The sequence below is a fragment of the Scyliorhinus canicula genome, chromosome 7 (assembly GCF_902713615.1).
Source record: "Scyliorhinus canicula chromosome 7, sScyCan1.1, whole genome shotgun sequence".
Taxonomy (NCBI): domain Eukaryota; kingdom Metazoa; phylum Chordata; class Chondrichthyes; order Carcharhiniformes; family Scyliorhinidae; genus Scyliorhinus; species Scyliorhinus canicula.
Genome location: NC_052152.1, coordinates 141,107,533 through 141,127,896, shown reverse-complemented (window position 1 = coordinate 141,127,896; position 20,364 = coordinate 141,107,533). Strand labels below are relative to the sequence as shown.

At 44.9% G+C, this 20,364-nt stretch overlaps 1 protein-coding gene across 4 annotated transcripts in view; it reads left to right on the top strand.

Annotated features, from left to right (window-relative positions):
- The window catches only part of LOC119969424 (solute carrier family 12 member 5), a 1,634,719-nt gene extending 1,621,635 nt beyond the window's left edge, over window positions 1-13,084 (top strand). For all 4 annotated transcript variants that reach the window (XM_038803049.1, XM_038803048.1, XM_038803051.1 and 1 more), the window contains 2 exons: window positions 279-412; window positions 10,425-13,084. In XM_038803049.1, coding sequence (XP_038658977.1) covers window positions 279-412; window positions 10,425-10,516 — 226 coding nt within the window. In that variant the 3' untranslated portion in view covers window positions 10,517-13,084. The remainder of the gene's footprint in view (window positions 1-278; window positions 413-10,424) is intronic.
- The last annotated feature ends 7,280 nt before the right edge of the window (window positions 13,085-20,364 follow it).

Genomic DNA, 20,364 nt, shown 5'->3' with positions numbered 1-20,364 from the left:
AATTAAACCCACACTGTTGGCGTCATTCTGCACCAAACTGACTGCAGAAGTAGTATTTAATCAATAATGCTTTTAATCTGGTATATTAAAGCATAAAATGCTTCTGTATTATCCGTTCAGCTGTTAACTGGAAGTTTACATTTCTTTTTAAATGTTAGCGGTCCCCTTCTTACCAGCTTCTCTCTCCGTGCAAAAGTGTTTCAGTTTGTGTGTCTCTGTGCAAGAGAATATTTCCTGTTCATTTCAGCAAGTTAACGGCTCACACTCTTGTCAATCAGAAATCAGTCAAATGTCCGGCGGATGCACACTGCAGTCAAGCTGAATGAAGTCATTGTGAAAAAATCCCAAGAAGCAAAACTGGTCCTGCTGAACATGCCGGGGCCTCCTAAAAACCGGAATGGAGATGAAAACTGTATCCTTTCCTAAGGGGGAGAAACCATTATGCAACATGAAGGCCTGTAGCTCTTAGGGGAGGTGTTGCTGTAGTGGTCATACCAATGGGCAAGTAATTCAGACACCCAGGTTAATGCCCTGGAGGCACAGGTTCAGGTCCCCACCATAGCAACTGGAGGAACTTCAAATAAATTCACACATCTGGAATTGAAAGTTAGTCTGGTGACGATGAAACTTCCAACAATTCACCAATCTGCTGGTCTGGTCTATATATGACTCCAGACCCATTGTGGTCGACTCTTAACTGCCCCTGGAAATGACTAAGTTCAATAGGCCATTCTGCCCATCAAGACTGCTCCACCATTCAATGAGATAATGACTTATCTGATAATCCTCAACTCCACCTTCCCACCTTATCCCTGTAGCCTATGAGGGGGGGGGAGGGGTTCCCTCGGGGGCCCTCAAGGGGTCAAGCTTGGTCAGAGGCCTGAAGCATTCTAGGTTGGGGGTTGCCCCTGGGCCAGTAGGGCGAGGGGGCTTCCATCTTTAAATATTGGGAATATCCATAACAGGGGCAAGCACAGCTGAAGCCTGTCTGTCCTACCAAACTCTCCCAGGACAGAGTCCTGTTGCAGCTTCTCTCCTGAAATTCAATTTCACCTCCTTTGACTGTGAGCAGCTCTAGCTTCACAGCTGAAGACTATTTCAAATGAGCAGTTAGCCTTGTTAGTTATGAGAGCACTTCACACTCCTCAACTCTCAAGTGCCTACTCGTGGACATACATGCCAGGTCTCCGAGGATGTTTAATACATTGTCCAGCAAACATTGATACCTGAACAGTGTGACTGAACTCTAATGTAAATGTTCCATCATTTTCCTACCTCCCTCCAATACCCCAAAACATTTTACTCCCTCCTCCACTATCCCCCTACCATTTCCCACCTACCTCCCCAAACCCTCACCTCCACCATTTCCCTCCCTCCCATCTCCCCCCATTTCCCTCCCTTCCCCTCATCCCCCCACCTGTCACCCCATTCCCTGACCCCCCCCCCCCCCCCCCCCATCACACCGCCCCCTCCCCCACCACCTTTTTCTCCCCTCCAAGGGTCTGTGTAACATCACTCCAGGGTGATGGGCCTGTGTTGGCACTGTCAGCGGATCATCATACAAGGCAGGAGAGTGATGATAACTCGCTGTGAGGAAAGTTTTGATGCTCCTGTTTGATGACTCCTGTATTTCTGATGACAGCACGCTTATATTCATCCTCTGAATGGGGTTTGCAGCGGGAGCTTGAGATCTTGCATCACTGTGCCTGGCTGGGGGGAGGGGGGGTGCATAAACAGGGGGAGGTGGTGCAGGCAAGCCCGTGTGAAGATTAACATGACAGAGGCTTCACAAGTATGAGGTGTAACATGTTTTAATAGTAAATATTTTACTGTGACAGATTTCCATTCCCCCTAGCTACAGACTGTAACCTCACCAGTGCCGACTCTGTTCTCCTCACCCTGCTTGATCTTCTATGATCAAGTGCTATGTCTAGGTGTGTCCCCAGGATGCACATCAGAGCTGAAGGGAGTCTGCTGCTTTCAATGCCCTGTGGCCTTTGATGCCCTTGGCAGATGTCTTCTGAAGGGCCTGGAGCCAGAGGGGCCTCGTCTGACTTACTAGTGTCACTGGTGTCGCCATGCCACCCTGTTCTGTCTAATGCCCTTTAGATGTGCTTGTGTCAGGAGGAGGATTCAGAAGAAATGGAGACCACCGTTGCATCCTGGGTGACAGGCCCTGGGTTTTCATCCATCATTTCCTTCTCCCTGATGGTGCCGTAGGGCCTGGGGGTCTCCATGGGTCAGAGGGGCAACTGGAGTGTGTTCCAGAGGCCTCTGAGGCATTTGCCACTGCTAGATCTGGAGGGTCCCCATTGTCTGCACCATGGTGCATGACTGGGCCATGAACTGCAGTGCCTTGGCAATGAGCACCTGCATCTGGGATACGTCGTCAGTGACTGGGACATGTGTCAAGGCTCTCAGCCATGGTTGTCTCAGACTGAGTCATACCTTGGGCACCACCACTGCGGACGTTGTGGTCCAGGTTTTCCACTGTGCTCGCCACCCTAGCAGTGTTGGCCTCGATCTCCTGCACCTACAGCCTTTGGTACTCCTCCAATAGGCCTCACAGTCACTGGAGTGTCACTGACACCCCCTCCTGAATGTCATGGCTATGTACTTTCATCTGCATCAGTTCTGGGAGAACCTTGTCCAGAGGCTTGGCATCTGGCTGGGACCCAGCTGAGTCCTGGGGCCCAGGAGACCTCTGACTGCTGTCATCCTTTGATTTTACTGCCTCCACCTGATGTGCATCAGCAGCTGTTTGGTGCTCACCAGTTTCTGCCCCAGAAGCCTGACCACTACTGTCGCCCACCGAGGTCTGTCTCTGCCCTGATGGAAGGTGTGGCTGACAGCTGTGACGCCTCGATGGTGGTCTCCTCAGAACTCTCATCTGAGGTGTTCCCTTGGGTGGTGAGGGGGTACTACTCCGGACGGCCGGCATCATCAGATGGAGACCCTTCGAGACAATGGACATGTGGCCAGTGAGAGGGAGGGATCTTTTTGTCTGACATGACCAACTCACTTTAGACAGGTCATCTGAGTAATCCCAGGTAGCGGATCCTCACTTCTACGGCACAGAATGCCCTCGCTATCTGTGACTGCTCTCTCGTCAGGCATCCTGCACTCCAGGACGAATCTCTAAACTGAGGTCACAGGTTTGAGTTGCAGGATTGTTCTTCAGTGGGGCTCAATTTTCTTCTTCATCATCAGAATATTTTCCCATCCATACATTTGAAATGAGGGTGTGGCAAAATTTGAATAGGATGATCTGAGAGTGAGGGTAGAACTCAGTTGTGACGGATCTCCAATATTAAATAACCCACTCTCTAGGCTCAGACATTAAGTAGATTCAGCTTATGCAAGGTTCTGATCGACTGCTAACATCACATACCTTAACATAATTCAAAACCTTTGGAAGAGAGTGAGGGACTGTATAGATATGCAATGGTCGGGGAGTGAATGGGAAGGGAGCTTCTGAGAGATAATCCCAGCAATTACCCCTCACCCCAAGTAACCTGGAACTGTTAGTAGCATCTTTCCCCATCAATGTACCATTCACCATCTCCCACCCACAAGGAATGAGTAAAATGAGAGAAGCAAATTAGAAGTTATGGGGAGCGAAGCAGACAAAAGGTGAAGGAGAGAGACAATTGTAGTGAAGGAAGGAGTCACGAGTAGGGACAGAGACACAGAGATAAATAGTAACATAAAGACAGCAGAGAATGGGTTGGAGCAGAGCAATATTCTCCGACTCATCATGTCCAAAACCACAGGAGATTGCTTAGTGTGCATTTAATAAAACTGAAGTGGGGAAAATAGTACACAAAATGCAGAGTACGAATATTACAGGGCTTTCCAATAAACAAATCGTGATGACAGAACAAATACTGCAGGGGGTGCTAATAAACTGGAAGTGACGGCAGTGAAAATACTGCAGAAATTACCAATAAACTAGTCGAGACTGCAGCAGAAATGCTGCCGGGGTTGTTAATAAACTGGAAGTGACTGCAGTATAAATACTGCGGGTTTCTGTATTTGATGTTCTCAATCATTGAGAGACACAGCAGATTCATAGAATGATTACAGCAGAGAAGGATGCCAGTTGACTCTTCATGTCAATGCTGGCTCTCCAAAGGAGCAATTAATCTCGTGTCACTCACCCACATTCTCCCAGTAGCCTTTCCTTTCCAGATAATAATCCGATTTCCTCTTGAAAGCCTTGATTGAACCTGCTTCCACCTCACTCTCAGAGAGTGCATTCCAGATCCTAACCATACGCTGCATAAAAGGTTTCCCTCATGTTCTCATAGCTTCGTGCACCATTGTTTCTCTTCCCACATCTGGTGGTGTGTATGTCAAACTTTCATCTGCACCCCGAGCGAGGTTACTCCTGGTGCAGACCACGAGCCAGTCACCAGAGACTTATAGTTTGAGGGAAGTCACTCCATATCAAGCATGGCTGACCGGCTGTCTCTCGCAATCTTAGAACCTGCTATTGGCATGTTGGAAGCACTTTTCAGGTTGACACTCAACCTGTTTGTCCATGTTATGAACACACCTTCCTTGGCTTGCAAATCCTGAGGTAGTGCACTCGCACCTGGAGCTCATGGTTCAGAGGCAGGAACGCTACCTACCGCACCACAAGATCCCCTTCTTTTGTCATAATCTACTTTAAATATGTGCTCTTGATCCTTCCACCAATAGGAATAGTTTTTCTCTATCTACTCTGTACACACCCCTCATCATTTTGAATAATTCTAGCAAATATCCTCCAACCTTCTCCGAGCATGACAATTCCAATATCCCCAGTCTATCTACTTAACTGAAGACCCTCATCCCTGGAACCATTCCTGGGGGTCTTTTCTGCACTCTCTCTAATGTCGCCACATCCTTCCTAATGTTGCCATCCAAAATTGAACACATTACTCTCTCCGAGGCAGAGCCAGTGTTTTACATAAGTTTCTTGCTGTTATATTCTCATAGAATCATAAAATTTACAGTGCAGAAGGAGGCCATTCGGCCCATCGAGTCTGCGCCAGTTCTTGGAAGGAGCACCCTATCCCCATAACCCAGTAATCCCACTTAATATTCTATGGCACTTTCAAAAAAGCCACTTTACTAGCCACTCTGTCAACTTGTCTTGCCACATTCAATGATTTATGCACAGATATAGCCAGCACCCTCTGCTCCTGCAATCCTTTTAAAATTGTACCCTTTATTTTACGTCGTCAGAATTCTCCCTGAACCGTACTAAATGCAGTGGTGGGCGTGAAAAAATACATTTTTCATGCCAACCGCAAGGACGGGATTTTGCGGCGTATCATCCACTTCCTGCCTCATTAATTGTGCAGTCAGAGGAAACACGTTGTATCATTGGAGTGCCTTATCTCAAATGCAGCCTCGCAAACAGTTCACAATGTCTGCAGCCCAGTACTGCTGAAGACATGGCCTGAAAGCCGAGAAGAGTTCAATGACCTGTCACTGGAATGCCTTATGGAGACCCGCTGTGATGTCCTCAAACCCACCCCTCACCTCACAACTCTAACCATAGGAGGTCCAGCAATCTCACCACTCCAGCGTGGGGACAGCGGTGGTCAGTGCCAATGCTGCAAAGAAGAGGTCGGCCATCCAGTGCAGAAAGAGGATGAATGATCTCACCCGTGCCACCAAGGAAAGTCAACCATTTCAGCACTCTCAACTCACACACTTCCAAGCCCATCACACATTCACTGGCATCTCACTCACTGCCAGCTCAAGGGACATCGCCACTCACTCTCTCACAAACACCCTCACATCTCCTTCTGGCCTCATCTCCTCTGGAGACTGCTCAGTCCTCACCATCTTGAGACCACATGCACAGATCAACATGAGCCTCTACACACACCATGGGGTACCCCCTTTACCCCAATACAGCCATCGCCATGCAGCCTCTTCCCTTGCCTGAGGCTAATTTCCCCCTCCCCCAAGTAAGCCCTAGTCCCACGGCCATTGAAAAGCCACCCTCGCCATATTGCTGGACAGGTAGGTAGAGACTTGCGCGTGAACTCCTGTAAATGTGATCTGGTGCTGACTGCAAAGCCTAGCACTGATGACCTCGAGTGCTGCACGAAGTAAGGTAGGCAAACTAACCTCAAAGTTCCAAGTGAAATGTAGGTTGCCAGGAGAATGTTGCTTAGGTACCATTCTGTGAGCTAATGATCCAACATGTGTAGCAGATGATCACAAACTGGTTTTACGATGTGACATGAAATCGATTTTTGTGACCTCCTGATAGTTTCCACTCCTGCCTGCTCTGAGGCCTGCCACAAACAGAAGTTAGCCTCTCCGTGTTCTTCCTACCAAAATGGAGCACTTCACACTGAAACCCACCCTTGCGGAAGGCAGGAAAAATGTCTTTTTTGCACGCGCTTCGTGCAATCTGGGGAAAATTCACACTTCTCTGCATTAAAATTCATGTGCCACTTCTCTGCCCATTTCACCAGCCTGACTGTTCTTTTTAACGTCTTTTTAAAAAATAAATTTAGAGTACCCAATTCATTTATTCCAATTCATTTACTCCAATCCCCGTTTTGTACACTGAGGAGCTCTGTTCAACAGAACATCCCAGTGTAGCGAGAGAATGGTGCCCCGATCTCCGAGGCCCCTGACACAATCCCTGAACCCCCTCCTCCAGCCCGAACGCATTATGGGAGGGTAGCCGGTTGGCCCCAACAGCCATGCAGGGCACTCCAAGCTCGATCGCACACACACAGAAAATGCCACTTTGGCACGTTGGCAGTGCCCATACCAGCTGGCAATGCTACCTGGGCACTTAGGCAATGTTAGGCTGCCACCCAGGTAGCACTATCAGGGTGTCTGGATGGCACCAACAGTGCCAGGGCACCACCCTACCCAATGCTGGGGCTTTCAAACCCTGGGAGACCCCCACGGGTGCTGTTCGATCGGTCCCCATTTGTGGGGAGCAGTGCTGAACCGTACTCTCCCAACGTCTCCAATGCAATGCAGATGAATCCCAAAGCATCAGGTATCTCACGTTAATGTGTGACTGGCTGTCTCGCTCTAATATGCAGATTTTCATAAGAGTAATCCCGCCCACAATGAGCGGGATTTACGTCACAATGTCATGCATCCAACACGATCATGCCAGGTGTTGCGAGCCGGGTAGATCCTGGCTGCAGGGTCTCCTGGCTTTTATCAGCCAGCCAGTGCCACGGCAAACTAATTTTTGGGCGTGCGTGGCCATTGGATCGCGCCCTATGTGTTGACGCCAGAATTGAATCGATGGACTTCTACGACAACTAAACTGGCACCGTCTCGGAGCAATTCAGGATCTGTTAATAGGCTAGCACCGGTGCACATGGAACTCGAGTGATTCCAATGGAAAACGATGTCCGACTCGCCGGGTTGGGATTGCCACTCAAGTTGCATATCAGAACTCTCCACCAACACACACATATCCCAGCGATCAAGATGGCAGCAAGATGTGCGGCACCCCGTTTTGTGGATGAGGACCCTACTGGACACCATGGAGGAGAGGCAGTCCACCCTGTTCCCTAGGGTGGGAAAGTATCTGCCATCCACCACCGTACACCGGCCTTTGGCACAGGTGGCAGAGGACATGAGCACCATAGGTTCCACCACAGGGACCAGACACCAGTGTCGCTAGAAGCTGCACGACCTCTTCAGGGCAGCCAGACTGTACCCCTGGCACCAACCCCCATCCCAAACATCCATAACTGCTCTCCCGACCCAGTGGGCGACTGCACCTCACCCCCAGCAGTGTATTTGCTCCCCAACTTGCACCACATGCCAGCATCCATACTGGCCATCATAGCCGGATGCCCTGGGCACGAAGGCCACCAGCTACACATCCACTGTGCTGCCCATGTCTGACTGTCTAACACTGTGTGCTTTCTGTCCCCCCCCCCCCCCCCCCCCCCCCGACCCCAGGCAAAGGCAGCCCATAACCGGAGAGAGAGAGAAGACTGCAAGGGGAACCACCGGACCTGCAGCCCCTCACCACCACAGTGCAGCAGGCATGGTGCCCGGAGAGAGGGAAGTCAATGAGGCGGAGGACGGAATCAGGCAACCAAGTGAAGTCCCTCTGCATTGCAGTTTCTTATGTTATGCATGGTACAACCCTTAACACACCCCTCCCACACCACCCCCTCACCATCCTCTCACCACCCCCTTATCACCCCCTCACCAGCACCTCACACCACCTCACCTCTCACTCGATCCCCTCATCATCCTCACACCAGCCCAACCCACAATCCAATCATGCTTCATGTGTTGCAAGATCACCTGGTGATGAGGTGGACCCTTCTGGTGTCCCCCAACCCCCCACCCTAAACACAAGCAGATTCCAACGATGAGGAGGCAACGGACAATGACGCAAGCCCACAAACACCAACCCAAAACACCCAGAGAACCAGCCTTGGGACCACACTGGCTTCCTGTCACAGTCGTCACTACTACCCTCGACAATCCCAGAGACACTCACCTCGGTTGGGCACTTTAGTGAAGAGGCTCCTGGGGCACTATCTGGTGCACACCACACACATGTTGTGGTACATCAGGTGGAGGTGGGAACCCCCAAGGGGATGGACGGTCGGGGGGCAAGCCGACACCAGGGGCTAGCTGCCATCCAGATGGGTCGCACGCTTCATGAAAGGACAGTCCCATCAATAATCGAGGTGCAGACACAAAGCCAGGGACTACATAATTGACTGCCAAGAGTGATCCAGTGTCTGCAGATGCAGTTGGATGAGTCCAACCGCGTGCAGGGGCAGGAGGCGGTACTGACCATGCCTGCTACCCAGTCCAACACCGCAGTGGTGGTGTTCACATTGGAGGCCTTCAGGGCAAAGGTATCGGCCATGGGTCAGGATGTTCAATGCCTGGGGCAATCTGTGTGGGCGGTGGCTAAAGCAATAACAGGGCTGCACTGTCACAGGCAGCTGTGTACCAGGGCCATCTGGACATTATAGCGGCGCTCCAGAGCTTTGCCCAGTCACAACGGGTCATGGCTGAGAGTGTCATCACCATTGACCGGGCGCTGGCTGATCTGAGATAGTCCCAGAGGGAGGTGGCACAGTCACTGGGTGATGTGGTAGAGTCCCAGAGGGAGGCAGCCCAGTTCTGTGCTTCATGGCCGTGAACCTGGAGACCCTGGTCAGGACGACAGCGTGCCTCCAGGGCTGGCAATGCCAGGTGTGGGAGGGAGCCTCAGGAGTTTGCTCAGGTCCCATCCCCATCCCACGGAGTAGCCAATAGGTCATCTGACACCCCAAGAGAGGAGGTGATGAGGCCATTGCTGGTGACTCCCATAGGGGAGGTGCCAGAACACCACAGTGCCTTGGACTGTCCCCCACCACCCCCCACTCCTGTCCCTGCCACATCTGATGGACAGAGAGCAGAACATGGGGCACCATGCCACTTGGGACACTCGGGCAACGGCCAGGCTCATCCAGGCCAGGTCACTCCGGAGGGCGGCAGCCAAGGGGACCCATGTCACAGGGCAGGATTTACAGCAGGCCACCTCCACCCCTGATGTACCGCCTGTGGATCCACCTAGACAGAACCTTAGGGCCTGTAAGGCCAACAAAGTAGACACCAGTTAAGTTGGCACGGGTACAGCACAAAGGATAGCATCAGGAGCTAGTGCACAGACTTTTATAGTGACATTCACCTGTTCTTTTACAAAATAAACACCTGTGCACAAAAGTTCCAACCTGCCTCCGTGGAGGGTGGAAAGTGCTACCAAGGGCAGAAGTCAGATGTTGTCAAATGATATGGAGCAACAGAACACATCGCAGAGCGGGTCGCCATCATCCTCCATCCCATGGTCCAGACTCGCTCTTACCGCCAACCCAGGAGCCGCACCCCACAGGTAGGAATCACCAAGGTGGTTGGGGGGTGGGGGGATGTAGGACCCGTGGTCATGCGAGGGGGTGGTCGGCGACAGCAGTGGGAGGGAGGGATGAATGTACACATGTTGTGCAGCCCCTTGTGCCTGTCCGGGCCCCATGCCCTGGCCATCCTGCGCATCCTCTTGTCGGATGAGGATGAAGTTCATCCCCCTCCTCCAGCATGAGATGAGATTGGAGAGATAGAGAGGGGTGAGGCCATGGCTAGATTTGAAAACAAGGATGCAAATGTTTTAATTGAGAACTTGCCAGATGGAGAGCAAATATAAGTCAGTGAGCACAGGGTTGATGGGTGAGTGGAACTTGACGTAAACAGGTAGCAGAGTTGTGGATGAACTCAAATTTATGGGATAATCATTTATTTGAATTAGACCAGTCCACATTAGGCAAGTTGGTATATCGTGAGGTTTTGATCCCTGCAACATCTTCACTGTCTTTTAATGTCAGCTGGATATTTGTCGAGACTGCCAGTGTTTTCTTTGACGGAAGCTACAGACATGGAGTTCCTGGAGGTGTTGACAGAAGGCCTGGACAGAGTGCTGTTGGTTCGTGGTGGGGGCCGTGAAGTCATCACCATTTACTCGTGAGCTCCAGTCCACTGCCAATATTCGCTCAATGAACCCATCACAGCTTTTTATCAGCGACTCCCAGTCTCTTCTCAACGTATAGTGTTTGCCATGCAGCTAAAAAGACTTCCTATCTGGCTCCTGGTAACGGTTTTTTGTAAAATGTTTCCCTTTGATGACAGGATAGGAAGTAGCACTGAACAGACAAGGAAGGGGATGCTCACCTACATAGCTTCTTCTTGTCTTAAATGACTTTGCTTATTGTTGTCCTTTCTATGCTTCACTTGTCTCCCAGGAACTGTCCATCCAAGTTGCAATATTAGAAAACATTTAGGGTCACTGAACACTTCTTAAACTATCATTAGTGTACATGGACACTCAGTAGGTGTAAAGAACCAATTATAGGGTGTGTAGCTATGCACTCAAATTAGCAACATTGCATGACTGGACAAAACTTTCTGAAAAACATACTAATTGCAAGTTAACCCTTGGTACATTGTAGGTAGATTATTCCATGGTCTGGTTGTTAAGCTGCAAACAGGATAATTCACCAGTGCTGGTACGCCCTTATTGCGCAGTAGAACATCATGCCAAAAGTTGATTTGCTCGCATCCTTGACGCAACCTTGTTAATCTCCAGACATCCAGACCACAAACAGTTGAACAACTGTCCTGTTGAATTGGTTTTCATCCAAACCAAGGCCAATCTATCCTAAGTGGGTTCTGTTTCCAAAGGGAACCAGGGGGAAATGAAAGCAGAAAATAAATCTATATTTTTCGGGGGTGGGGAGGGTGTTGATGAAACGGTGTAAAATAGATAGACTATGGTATATTAGATACAAATAAAGTAAAAATGAAATAAAACATAATATGGGGAACAAAAACTAGAGTTAGCAGAGGTAATGTTCAAAATGCTTTATTTTTATTTCACTATGTTGGTGTTTGTTTTGGTTGTATAGATTAGTAATACAATAATAACCTTACTCTTGGTGTGTGAGTAACTGTAACATTTGTGCTTCTTTCCGTGAGACACGAGTTCCCCAATGATTGAAGGGTTAATTGGACTTGTTCAATAGATGTGAAAATGCTCCAATCATTATTTGTTACACACACCATAATTAGCTAAGGTGTGCATTCTCTAATAATACTGCTTCAGAACATATAAGGTTTTGTAGCATGCATTTCAAAATATCAATAAATAAAACTAGCATCCTTTTTAGCATATTTTGACTTCTTAAATAAGTTGTGGTACCTTTATTTCTGGAAGAAATTGAGGGCAAATATAATTATGAGCAATATGAATATATTTTCACAGATACACATTTTTCACTGACCCTAAAAATAAAGAATCTTCAACTATTGCAGGTTGTGTACATACAGTTGTTTTCTAACTAAGCTACAAATAGCAAATTACTGTAAGCTGCAAGAAGGGCTGTGCTATACTATTCAAATTGCTGTGCGAATCTATGGAACTTATAAAGCAATCATTTATTACAAGATTCTGAAACTAAACATTTCCACCAGGAAATAATTTATATTAAGTAAAAAAAAAACCCTGAAATGCACATGATTAGCATGTATCATATATACCGTATTGTAAAAATGTTTACTTTTCCATTTTTGTTTCTGTAACATATCAATGTGGTTGTTCGTGATTTGGAGCTGATTTCAATTGTATAACTAGCTGAAATAATTTTCAAAACTTAAATGGCATCTATTAAATTGAAAATTATGGCTTTGGCAACTTGTTCGTAAGCATTTAAAAGTTGTGTCATGTTAGCATTTCCCTTTGATAATTTTGTGCATATTGTATGCATTTTAACAGATTGCCACAAATGACATTTGCAGTAATTATTTTTGACCATTCAGTGCATTTTATCAGGGAAATCCAATCAGATTCTACCCAACCCCATCAGAATCCAATCTATCCAATCCGAACAGGGAAAACAGAAGGCAAAGCAATGATTGAACACAGCCAGACACACGTTCAATAGAGTTGCAGTATGGCAGGAGTCAACCCAATCAATATATTGAAGTTGAAAAACTGAATTTGGGTAATAGCAAATTGTGAAAATAATATTCTGGTGTAGGCAGGTGAGTGTGTGTAACTTTAGATCTCCGATCAAAGCCACCAACTGTAGTTGTAAGGAATTCAGAAACTTAAATGTTTAATGTTCAAACACACAGTGTTGAAAGAGATTGGTATTTTGGAGACATATTTATTCAGACATACTGCTGAGCTGACAATCTGACAAGCATGTGCACGCCAGATAAACTTTCAAAGCACCTTCAAGCTTTTCTCTTTTCCTTTGGAAATAAATCTTATTTTTATTTTCCCATTATTTAGGATTTTATTTTTAATGTTCTTACTTCACCGAAGAATGTCTTGCAAAAGAGGATAATTAAATGTCCATTGTTGAACAAAAGAATTAAAGTAACGGTGCCATGCATTTTGTGGCCACAAGGAGTCACCAAAAGGCTTCAGTTGCTGATCAATTATTTTTCTCAGATACGACTCAATGGTTCCCTCATATTATTGTCTATGATTTGAATAGTTAAATAAAAAAATGAAATTTGTGTCTTTAAAAGATTTGGAGCTCTTTGGTTTATTTTGTGGCTATTCCTTTTTCGACTCCATACATCTCCAACTGACATCGGCAGCTTCAATAATCACAATCATGTTGTCTTTGCATTTTTCAATGTCTCATAAATGAGGTTTGTTTTTAAGTCTGTGAAAGATATAACACAATCTACCTCTTTTTTATTTTACTGTAATTCCTTAAAAAATTACTGAATTATCATTGGCTTTCCATAGTTACGATTCACAGCAGTAGTGCCCTATTGGTGAACAGCAACACTGGTGCAGGTGTGACCAAGAATTATTCAGGCTTGGCAATGTGAAAAGCAATAATGCATGCATGAAACCATTATCCAGTATTGTCTTGGTCCCACAGAGGCAAAAGCTAATGTCAAATTGGATTTAAAGTATTGAGATAAATCAGCCAAATGTTTTTTTTTTCTCAGGCTTTCAAAACAGTGGACCAAAGTGCTAGTCCCACCCCCAAACTTTCTTAAACTCTATAAACAGTGAATGCAATTCTGATATCTCTGGAACTTAAAGGAAAATCCATACAACAAATTCAGAAGGTCCTGGAATGTTCCCTAGCAAGTTGAGTGAATCCTGCCACTATTCAAAATGAGAGCTTTCTATTTCATTTTAAAATACTTGCCTTTTACTGGCCTGTTCAGAATGGAGCAATTTCTAACTATTTATTGGTACAATACAGTTTCTAACAATAGAGCAACCAAGTTTGTAAAAAGAAACAACAGAAATCGCGCTACCGATTTTCCCAACAATATCTATAGAATCATAGAATCCCTACAGTGCAGAAGGAGGTCAGTCGGCCCACCAAGTCTGCACCAATCTCTGAAAGAGCACCCGACCCTGGCCCACTCACTCACCCTATCTCTGTAACCTCACCTAACTTACATATCCTTGAACTGTGGGAGGAAACCAGAGCACCCGGAGGAAACCTATACAGTCATGGGAAGACTACAAATTCCACACAGTCACCCGAGGCCGGAATTGAACCCAGGTCGCTGGTGCTGTGAGGCCACAGTGCTAAACACTGTACCACCATGCCACCCCATAGGACTTTATCATACAATGGCTGATAGTACCTATAGGTATTGACTGGCCAGTGTCTAACCACAGACATTTACTTACCAGTTTCGAACAGTGCATGTCACTTACCTCCAAATAACAGTATTTATGGATAATTACTGAAATTCTAAAAATATGTTAAAATATTTTATTGGCCTGTTTCTAACAGTCTTTAGAGGCATTTTTAATACTAATTCTAACAATAATTTCCAGCATTCTACAGACCAATAAAAGGCACAACTGTTTACTGGGCAGTTTCTTTAAAGGACACTGATATTTAATGGACAGTTTATTTTGGCAGTTTTCGGCCAGCTGTGTTTTCCAATGTTATCTGGCCAATGTCATTCAGTGTAACCAGAAGTCTACATCCTCATTAACGCATCCTCATTGAATAAAGTCTGCAGCGGACCATTCTAATTTACTTTAATATAATCAGTATATTTTATTAAACTGACCATTCGCCATGTGGCGTGGACCCCGATTTGTTATCCACAGATTTATAAAATAAGCCAAAGAGAACAAGATTGTCTCTAAAATTAGACACTGTACAAAGTAACTTATCCCAATCGGCACAGGAACTTGAATAAAACAAAAATGGCGTGAACATTCAGAGGTTAGTCATAAAATTGAAAGCATAAGATTGCTGTTCTTTCTACTGATTTCATTAAGTCCAATCAAAAAGTGTCATTGCCTGTTGCATGCAGCACACTCAGCATTTGTTTGAGATACAGCCAACCGGATACCAGCCACTGAATGGTCATTGGCATGTTTAACTGGGAAAAAAGGTATCTGAAGTTGTATTTCAAGCACTACCTTTAATATTAGTTCTAGAATGTGGTTGAAGTATATATCTGTGCATCCCTTAATCGGTCCGATAACCTGCTAGGTGTTGTAATTACAGTATTTTTAGTTCATCTCTTACTAAGACACCATGGGAATATTTGTATTGTGGCATTGTCTGTTGAACCAACCATGAAGGCAGCTTTGATCTATTTATTTTGTGTATCACTGTCAGTCTCTAAAGGGAGACAGGGAAGGGGAGGGAACCAGATGTAGTCACTGGCGCTGTCTCATGAGTGTTTAAACACAGCACTTTTTCCTTCAAATAATGCTGTTAGGCTGCAATTTTAACTATATGCAAAAAAGGTTATATGCAAAAACGCCAACTTCCTTGCTTTGAATTGCATATTTATAACTCTTCAGGTTAAGTCATTCATTGAAGTGTCGTCGTGTCATTAAAAAAGGTTTCCATTTTAATTCGACAGGTTACTTTTGTCAAGGAGTGCCAACATCATTTCACATCGGTTCCTTTGCAAAGTCCTGTCACTGAAATGCAGCAGTGAACGGTCAGGACATTTTTTTTTCAATCCCGTCCTCCTTGCCTGCCCTAAGCAACAACAAAAAGTTGATCCGGGTTTCACGTTTGCGGATTGGATATCTTGATGTATCCCATACCAGTTCTTAGCTGAGTTTACTGTCTGTCCCCAGGACTGAAATGAGTTAGTTGTGTGATGTTGACCAAGATGCTAGTTGTCCTCAGTAAAGGATATTGCCACTCACTTCAATTGCAATCGCCACAAGACTTGGTATATGCTGCCTGCCTTTTTGAAAACAAAAGTATCTGAGGATTTTACATATGATATGGAGATGCTGCCATTGGGTTTGGTGGGCACAGTAAGAATTCTTACTACACCAGGTTAAAGTCTAACAGGTTTGTTTTGAATCACTAGCTTTCAGAGCATAGCTGACTCACCTGATGAAGGAGGTATGCTCTGAAAGCTAGTGATTCCAAATAAATCTGTTGGCCTTTAACCTGGTGTAAGACTTCTTATTGATTTTATGAATAGAATAGGGTAATCTGTATTGCAGCATTTTCGCATTTATTTCCTGCCTATTTCATGTTCAGATCCCACCTTGAAAATAAGACAAGTGTCAGATAAGTAAGTATGATGGGGTAATTTTTAATCATCTGTAGAGAGGAGGGGTTAGAAGGGGGGAAAACACTTAAAACTGGGAAATGGGAATAATGTCCAAACTGTTCTTCCCCTATTGAGGGGTAGAATTGTGGACAGTAAAGGGCCCGCTAGGGACTAGTCAAGCCAACAGTATTTTATTCAACCCTGTTTCCTGACTGACTTTCAAGTTTCTGTACTGAGACTTAATAGCCCACTCAAACGCAAGCCACTCTCAGAAAGTTCAAATCGAGCCTTCGAGAGTCTTTGGTGAAACATCCATTTGGCTTGATAAGTGCAATAGAAACTCAAATGGAAGAACCTCGTATAAGGTGGCCAAAATTAAAAAAGAGTAGTCATATTACTTAAATGCACAAATGCAGTTGCCAAAATCTGTAATCATTGCAAGTCTTTAATGAATGTTGAACGTGCAATATTTCTTCTGTTTGGCCAATATTAAAATAAGCACTGGGAACACACTTTTCGTTAAGGAATTGAAAGACGGGTGCCTCATGGTGTGTTAATGGTATAAAGTAATGTAACTTTAACAGATAATGGGTCCCTGCCTATCAATGTATGTTGCTTCTAACAAATGTAAGTGAGCGACATTATGAGCGTGACCTATTATTTTAGCTCTGGAAACTAAAGGGATATATTCAAGCCTTGCGCCTTTTTTGAATTACCTCGGGGAGATGGTGTTCTCCATGGTAATGCTATGGCCAATCAGAGTTCACTTACCAACCAATCAGCAGCCTTTACTCCTGTAGTATGAATTGTTGATTGTTTGAAATTTGCCATTCTTGCATTTGTCCTGATGAATGCAAGATAGAAGCTTCAGCAACATGTCTCACTTTTCAGCAATGCCCAAGTTCTGTATTGATGAGCAACTACTATTAGATCCTTTGATAATTGTGGCACATGTTCAGAATTGTTTCTTTGTTTCATGACACTAACAACAGCCATAATCACAGAGGTAGCTAAATAAAATATGGACCAAATGTTCTGGAGACAAAAGAAGCGCTAACATTTGGTTCATTATCTCCTTAAAACGTAACATTTGGATTCTATATTTGTCTGACTCTTAAGTAATTCTGTAGTGAAGGAACACAACCATCTTTCTCCAAGGGTTCTTACTGTACAGAAGAACGATATAGTTGATTAAAGTGTGATCAGCTTTAATAATTCCAAACTCGGCAAGACAAGCTAAGAAAAATAGGTGCTATTTCTTTATAAAGCGAGCACCAGATTTGTTAGTCTGTAAAAAGAGATGCAATTAAAAGTATTGAGAAATGAAGCATACATTGATAATTGTGCTTGTGTATTTTTCCACTGTAATTGAGTGTTTGCACTCTTGAATTAATTAATGTAAAGAGGAACCTAAGAGTCTGGATGCCTATGTATTCCCTGGTGTGTTTTTCTGTGCTGTGGTATATGTTATTGTTCAAAGGTTGAATGCATGCATTTTTCAACTTGTAAGAAAACTGTCAGAAGGTAAATGGATCTGCACATTTTAATAAAGATTGTAAAATAATATTTGGAAGGCTGTAATAATTAGGATGTTGCATGACTGTTTACACTTGATACCTTTCAAGTAACTTGTAGACAGACAGCCAGCAACAAGGTCGCTTTAGAATATTTATTATGGAAATTTGAGCTATTTCAATGTGACATGACTAAGTCAAAAATAAGTAATATCTTTTGACTCCCTTCAGAATCATCCTCAAAAAATTACATAATTCTTCTAGGGTATTTGTTAATTGATAGAAATAGTATTTACGCAGAACAATACTTTTCACTGTACCTCGGTAAACGTGACAATAAATCTAAATCTAAATCTGAACACAAGATGATGTACTACAAGAATCAATGAATTTCAGATACTTTGCAATGTGTGCCAAACAAAATTAGACCTCAATGTTCATCGTCTTCCAATTATTTGAAAATCTTGCCACTTCCTTAGCTGCCTGCCCTTGTACTACATGGAGGTTTCTCCCAATAGTATGTCTGGTGGGATTGGACATGATTCTTTCTAACTCTGTGGAACCTAAGACTATTGCCCTTTCATTGGTTGGAATAGTTTCTAATCACATTATGGAACTAGAATCAGTGTTCTCAGCAAACTGTGAGAAGGCATATTATTGTTTCAAAAATGGGATGAGAATTATTATTCCTTCCTAGAGTTGGATCCACTGCTAATATTATCTGGCAAGGTTATACTGAAACCACTATTCTCACATAGGGTGGGAGTAAAATTAGTATCCCTTTATAAAGCAATGCTAGAATCAATATACCTTGGTAGGTTGAAACCAGAGCTCGAACTTGAAAGTGAGGGAAAAATATTAAACATCACAGGAACGCCATGAATTTATCAGCTGGTGGGCACTGTAGCTCTATATCCCTATTTCCAAAGTAAAGAGTTAGTCTAATGAATTGTGTTGCTCTTTTTAACTGGATACTGATATGACAGTTATTAATGATGATATTGCTTTTCAGAGTCGCCAGGTATCAAATGATACCACCACAAGGTTTACTGGATATCGATCAAAGACCAAACAACCAGTTAGTTAGTTCAAGTTCAATGATAGTTTATTTACACACAAGAAAACACTACACGCTAAATTACACCTAACACTACAACAACCTGTACTTAACTTCAGGCACCCGGCTTTATACAGTGGAACAAGGCCTTTGTTCGGATCTTGCGTGGCTGGGTCTGGAGAAGTGAATTCATTTCTGCTGGGTTCATCCGTCTGGTAGCAGTCGTTGGTTTTGAACTTGTCTTCTGGTCGTGATGCTACACTTGGTTTTAGGCGTAGGTCAGGGCCAAGAGAGACCCGAGCGCCAGGGCCAAGAGAGATTGAACACATGGCGGTGTCTCTCTTTATCCTTTTGGTGTTTTGCACTATTTTGTGTAGACCTTAGCTTTGGACCCAATAATTCGGCAGGCTTTGATTACTGCCTTCGATTTTGGCCAATAAAGGGATGGGTGCCTTGATGGCGGGGCATGTCCTGAGCGGTCATAGACCTTGGCTTTTTGGGCTCCCTGAGCAAAGGGAGTGATGCCAATGAGTCTGTTTCTGTATCTGTTACTGAGTACAGGTCTTTTGTTCTGGGCAAATGGGCCATTAGAATGCAAAGTAGCTGGGGGTTTCGATAGCGTCTAGTTATCTGAGTTTCCAAAATACATAAGCTCTGAGTGCTGAGTCCTGGGTTGACCATATTTCCCATGGTTCTTTGCAGGTGGCCAATTTCTCGGTATCCTTTGTAAGTGGCCATCCCAGATGGCTACATCTGGTAATTTAAAAATACAATTTTCTTTTAAATAATTTAACCAACTTGCCTATATTTATGTGGCATCACAGTGGCACAGTGGTTAGCACTGCTGCCTCACAGCGCCAGGGACCCGGGTTCGATTCTCGCCTTGGATGAATGTCTGTGGGGAGTTTGCATTTTTCCCCGTGTCGGCATGGGTTTCCTCCGGGTGTTCTGGTTTCCTCCCACGGTCCAAAGATGTGCAGGTTAAACGGATTGGCGATGCTAAATTGCCCCTTAGTGTCCCAGTGGGTGGATGGTGTTATGGGGTTGCAGGGATAGAGCGAGAGCTGTTTAGGGTGCTCTTTCAGAGGGTCGGTACAGTCTCGATGGGCCAAATCGTGTCCTCCTGCACTGTAGTGGTTCTATGATTCTATGAATCAACAGAAGTTAAGTGAGGAGTTGGTAAGTCTTTTTTATGTGGTAAGGTTTATTATCTAACACATGTCGACTATCAGGGAAACTCTTGCTTCTTGAGTGCTCATACTGTGCCACATGGGAAATCGAGGATGCTCCTCATGTTCTCGATAAGTATTGACACAAAAAGTGTCATCAGCGGCAGCAGATCGAGCTTCGGGTTCGGAACTTGAGCACCATAACTGTGCATGTCGCAGAAGGTGAGAGATTTGTGGATAGCACATTTATGGATATGACCACCCCACAACTTTAGAGAATGCAGGGAGTGAGTGACTAGGTGACCATTAGGCTGTCGAAAAGAAACAGGTAGGTAGTGTAGGGGTCTTGTGAATACATGTCACTATCCAACCAGCATACAGTTCCCAATACTTGATGAAAGTGATGTTTCAACTGGGGAATGCAGCCAGAGCCAAGTCCATGGCACCATAGCTGGTTCAGCTGTACCAGGGAAGGCACAAAGAAGACTGAAAGTGCAATAATGAGATTTGATCGAGGAATAAACAAGTGTTTCTGCAGCTGCAGACA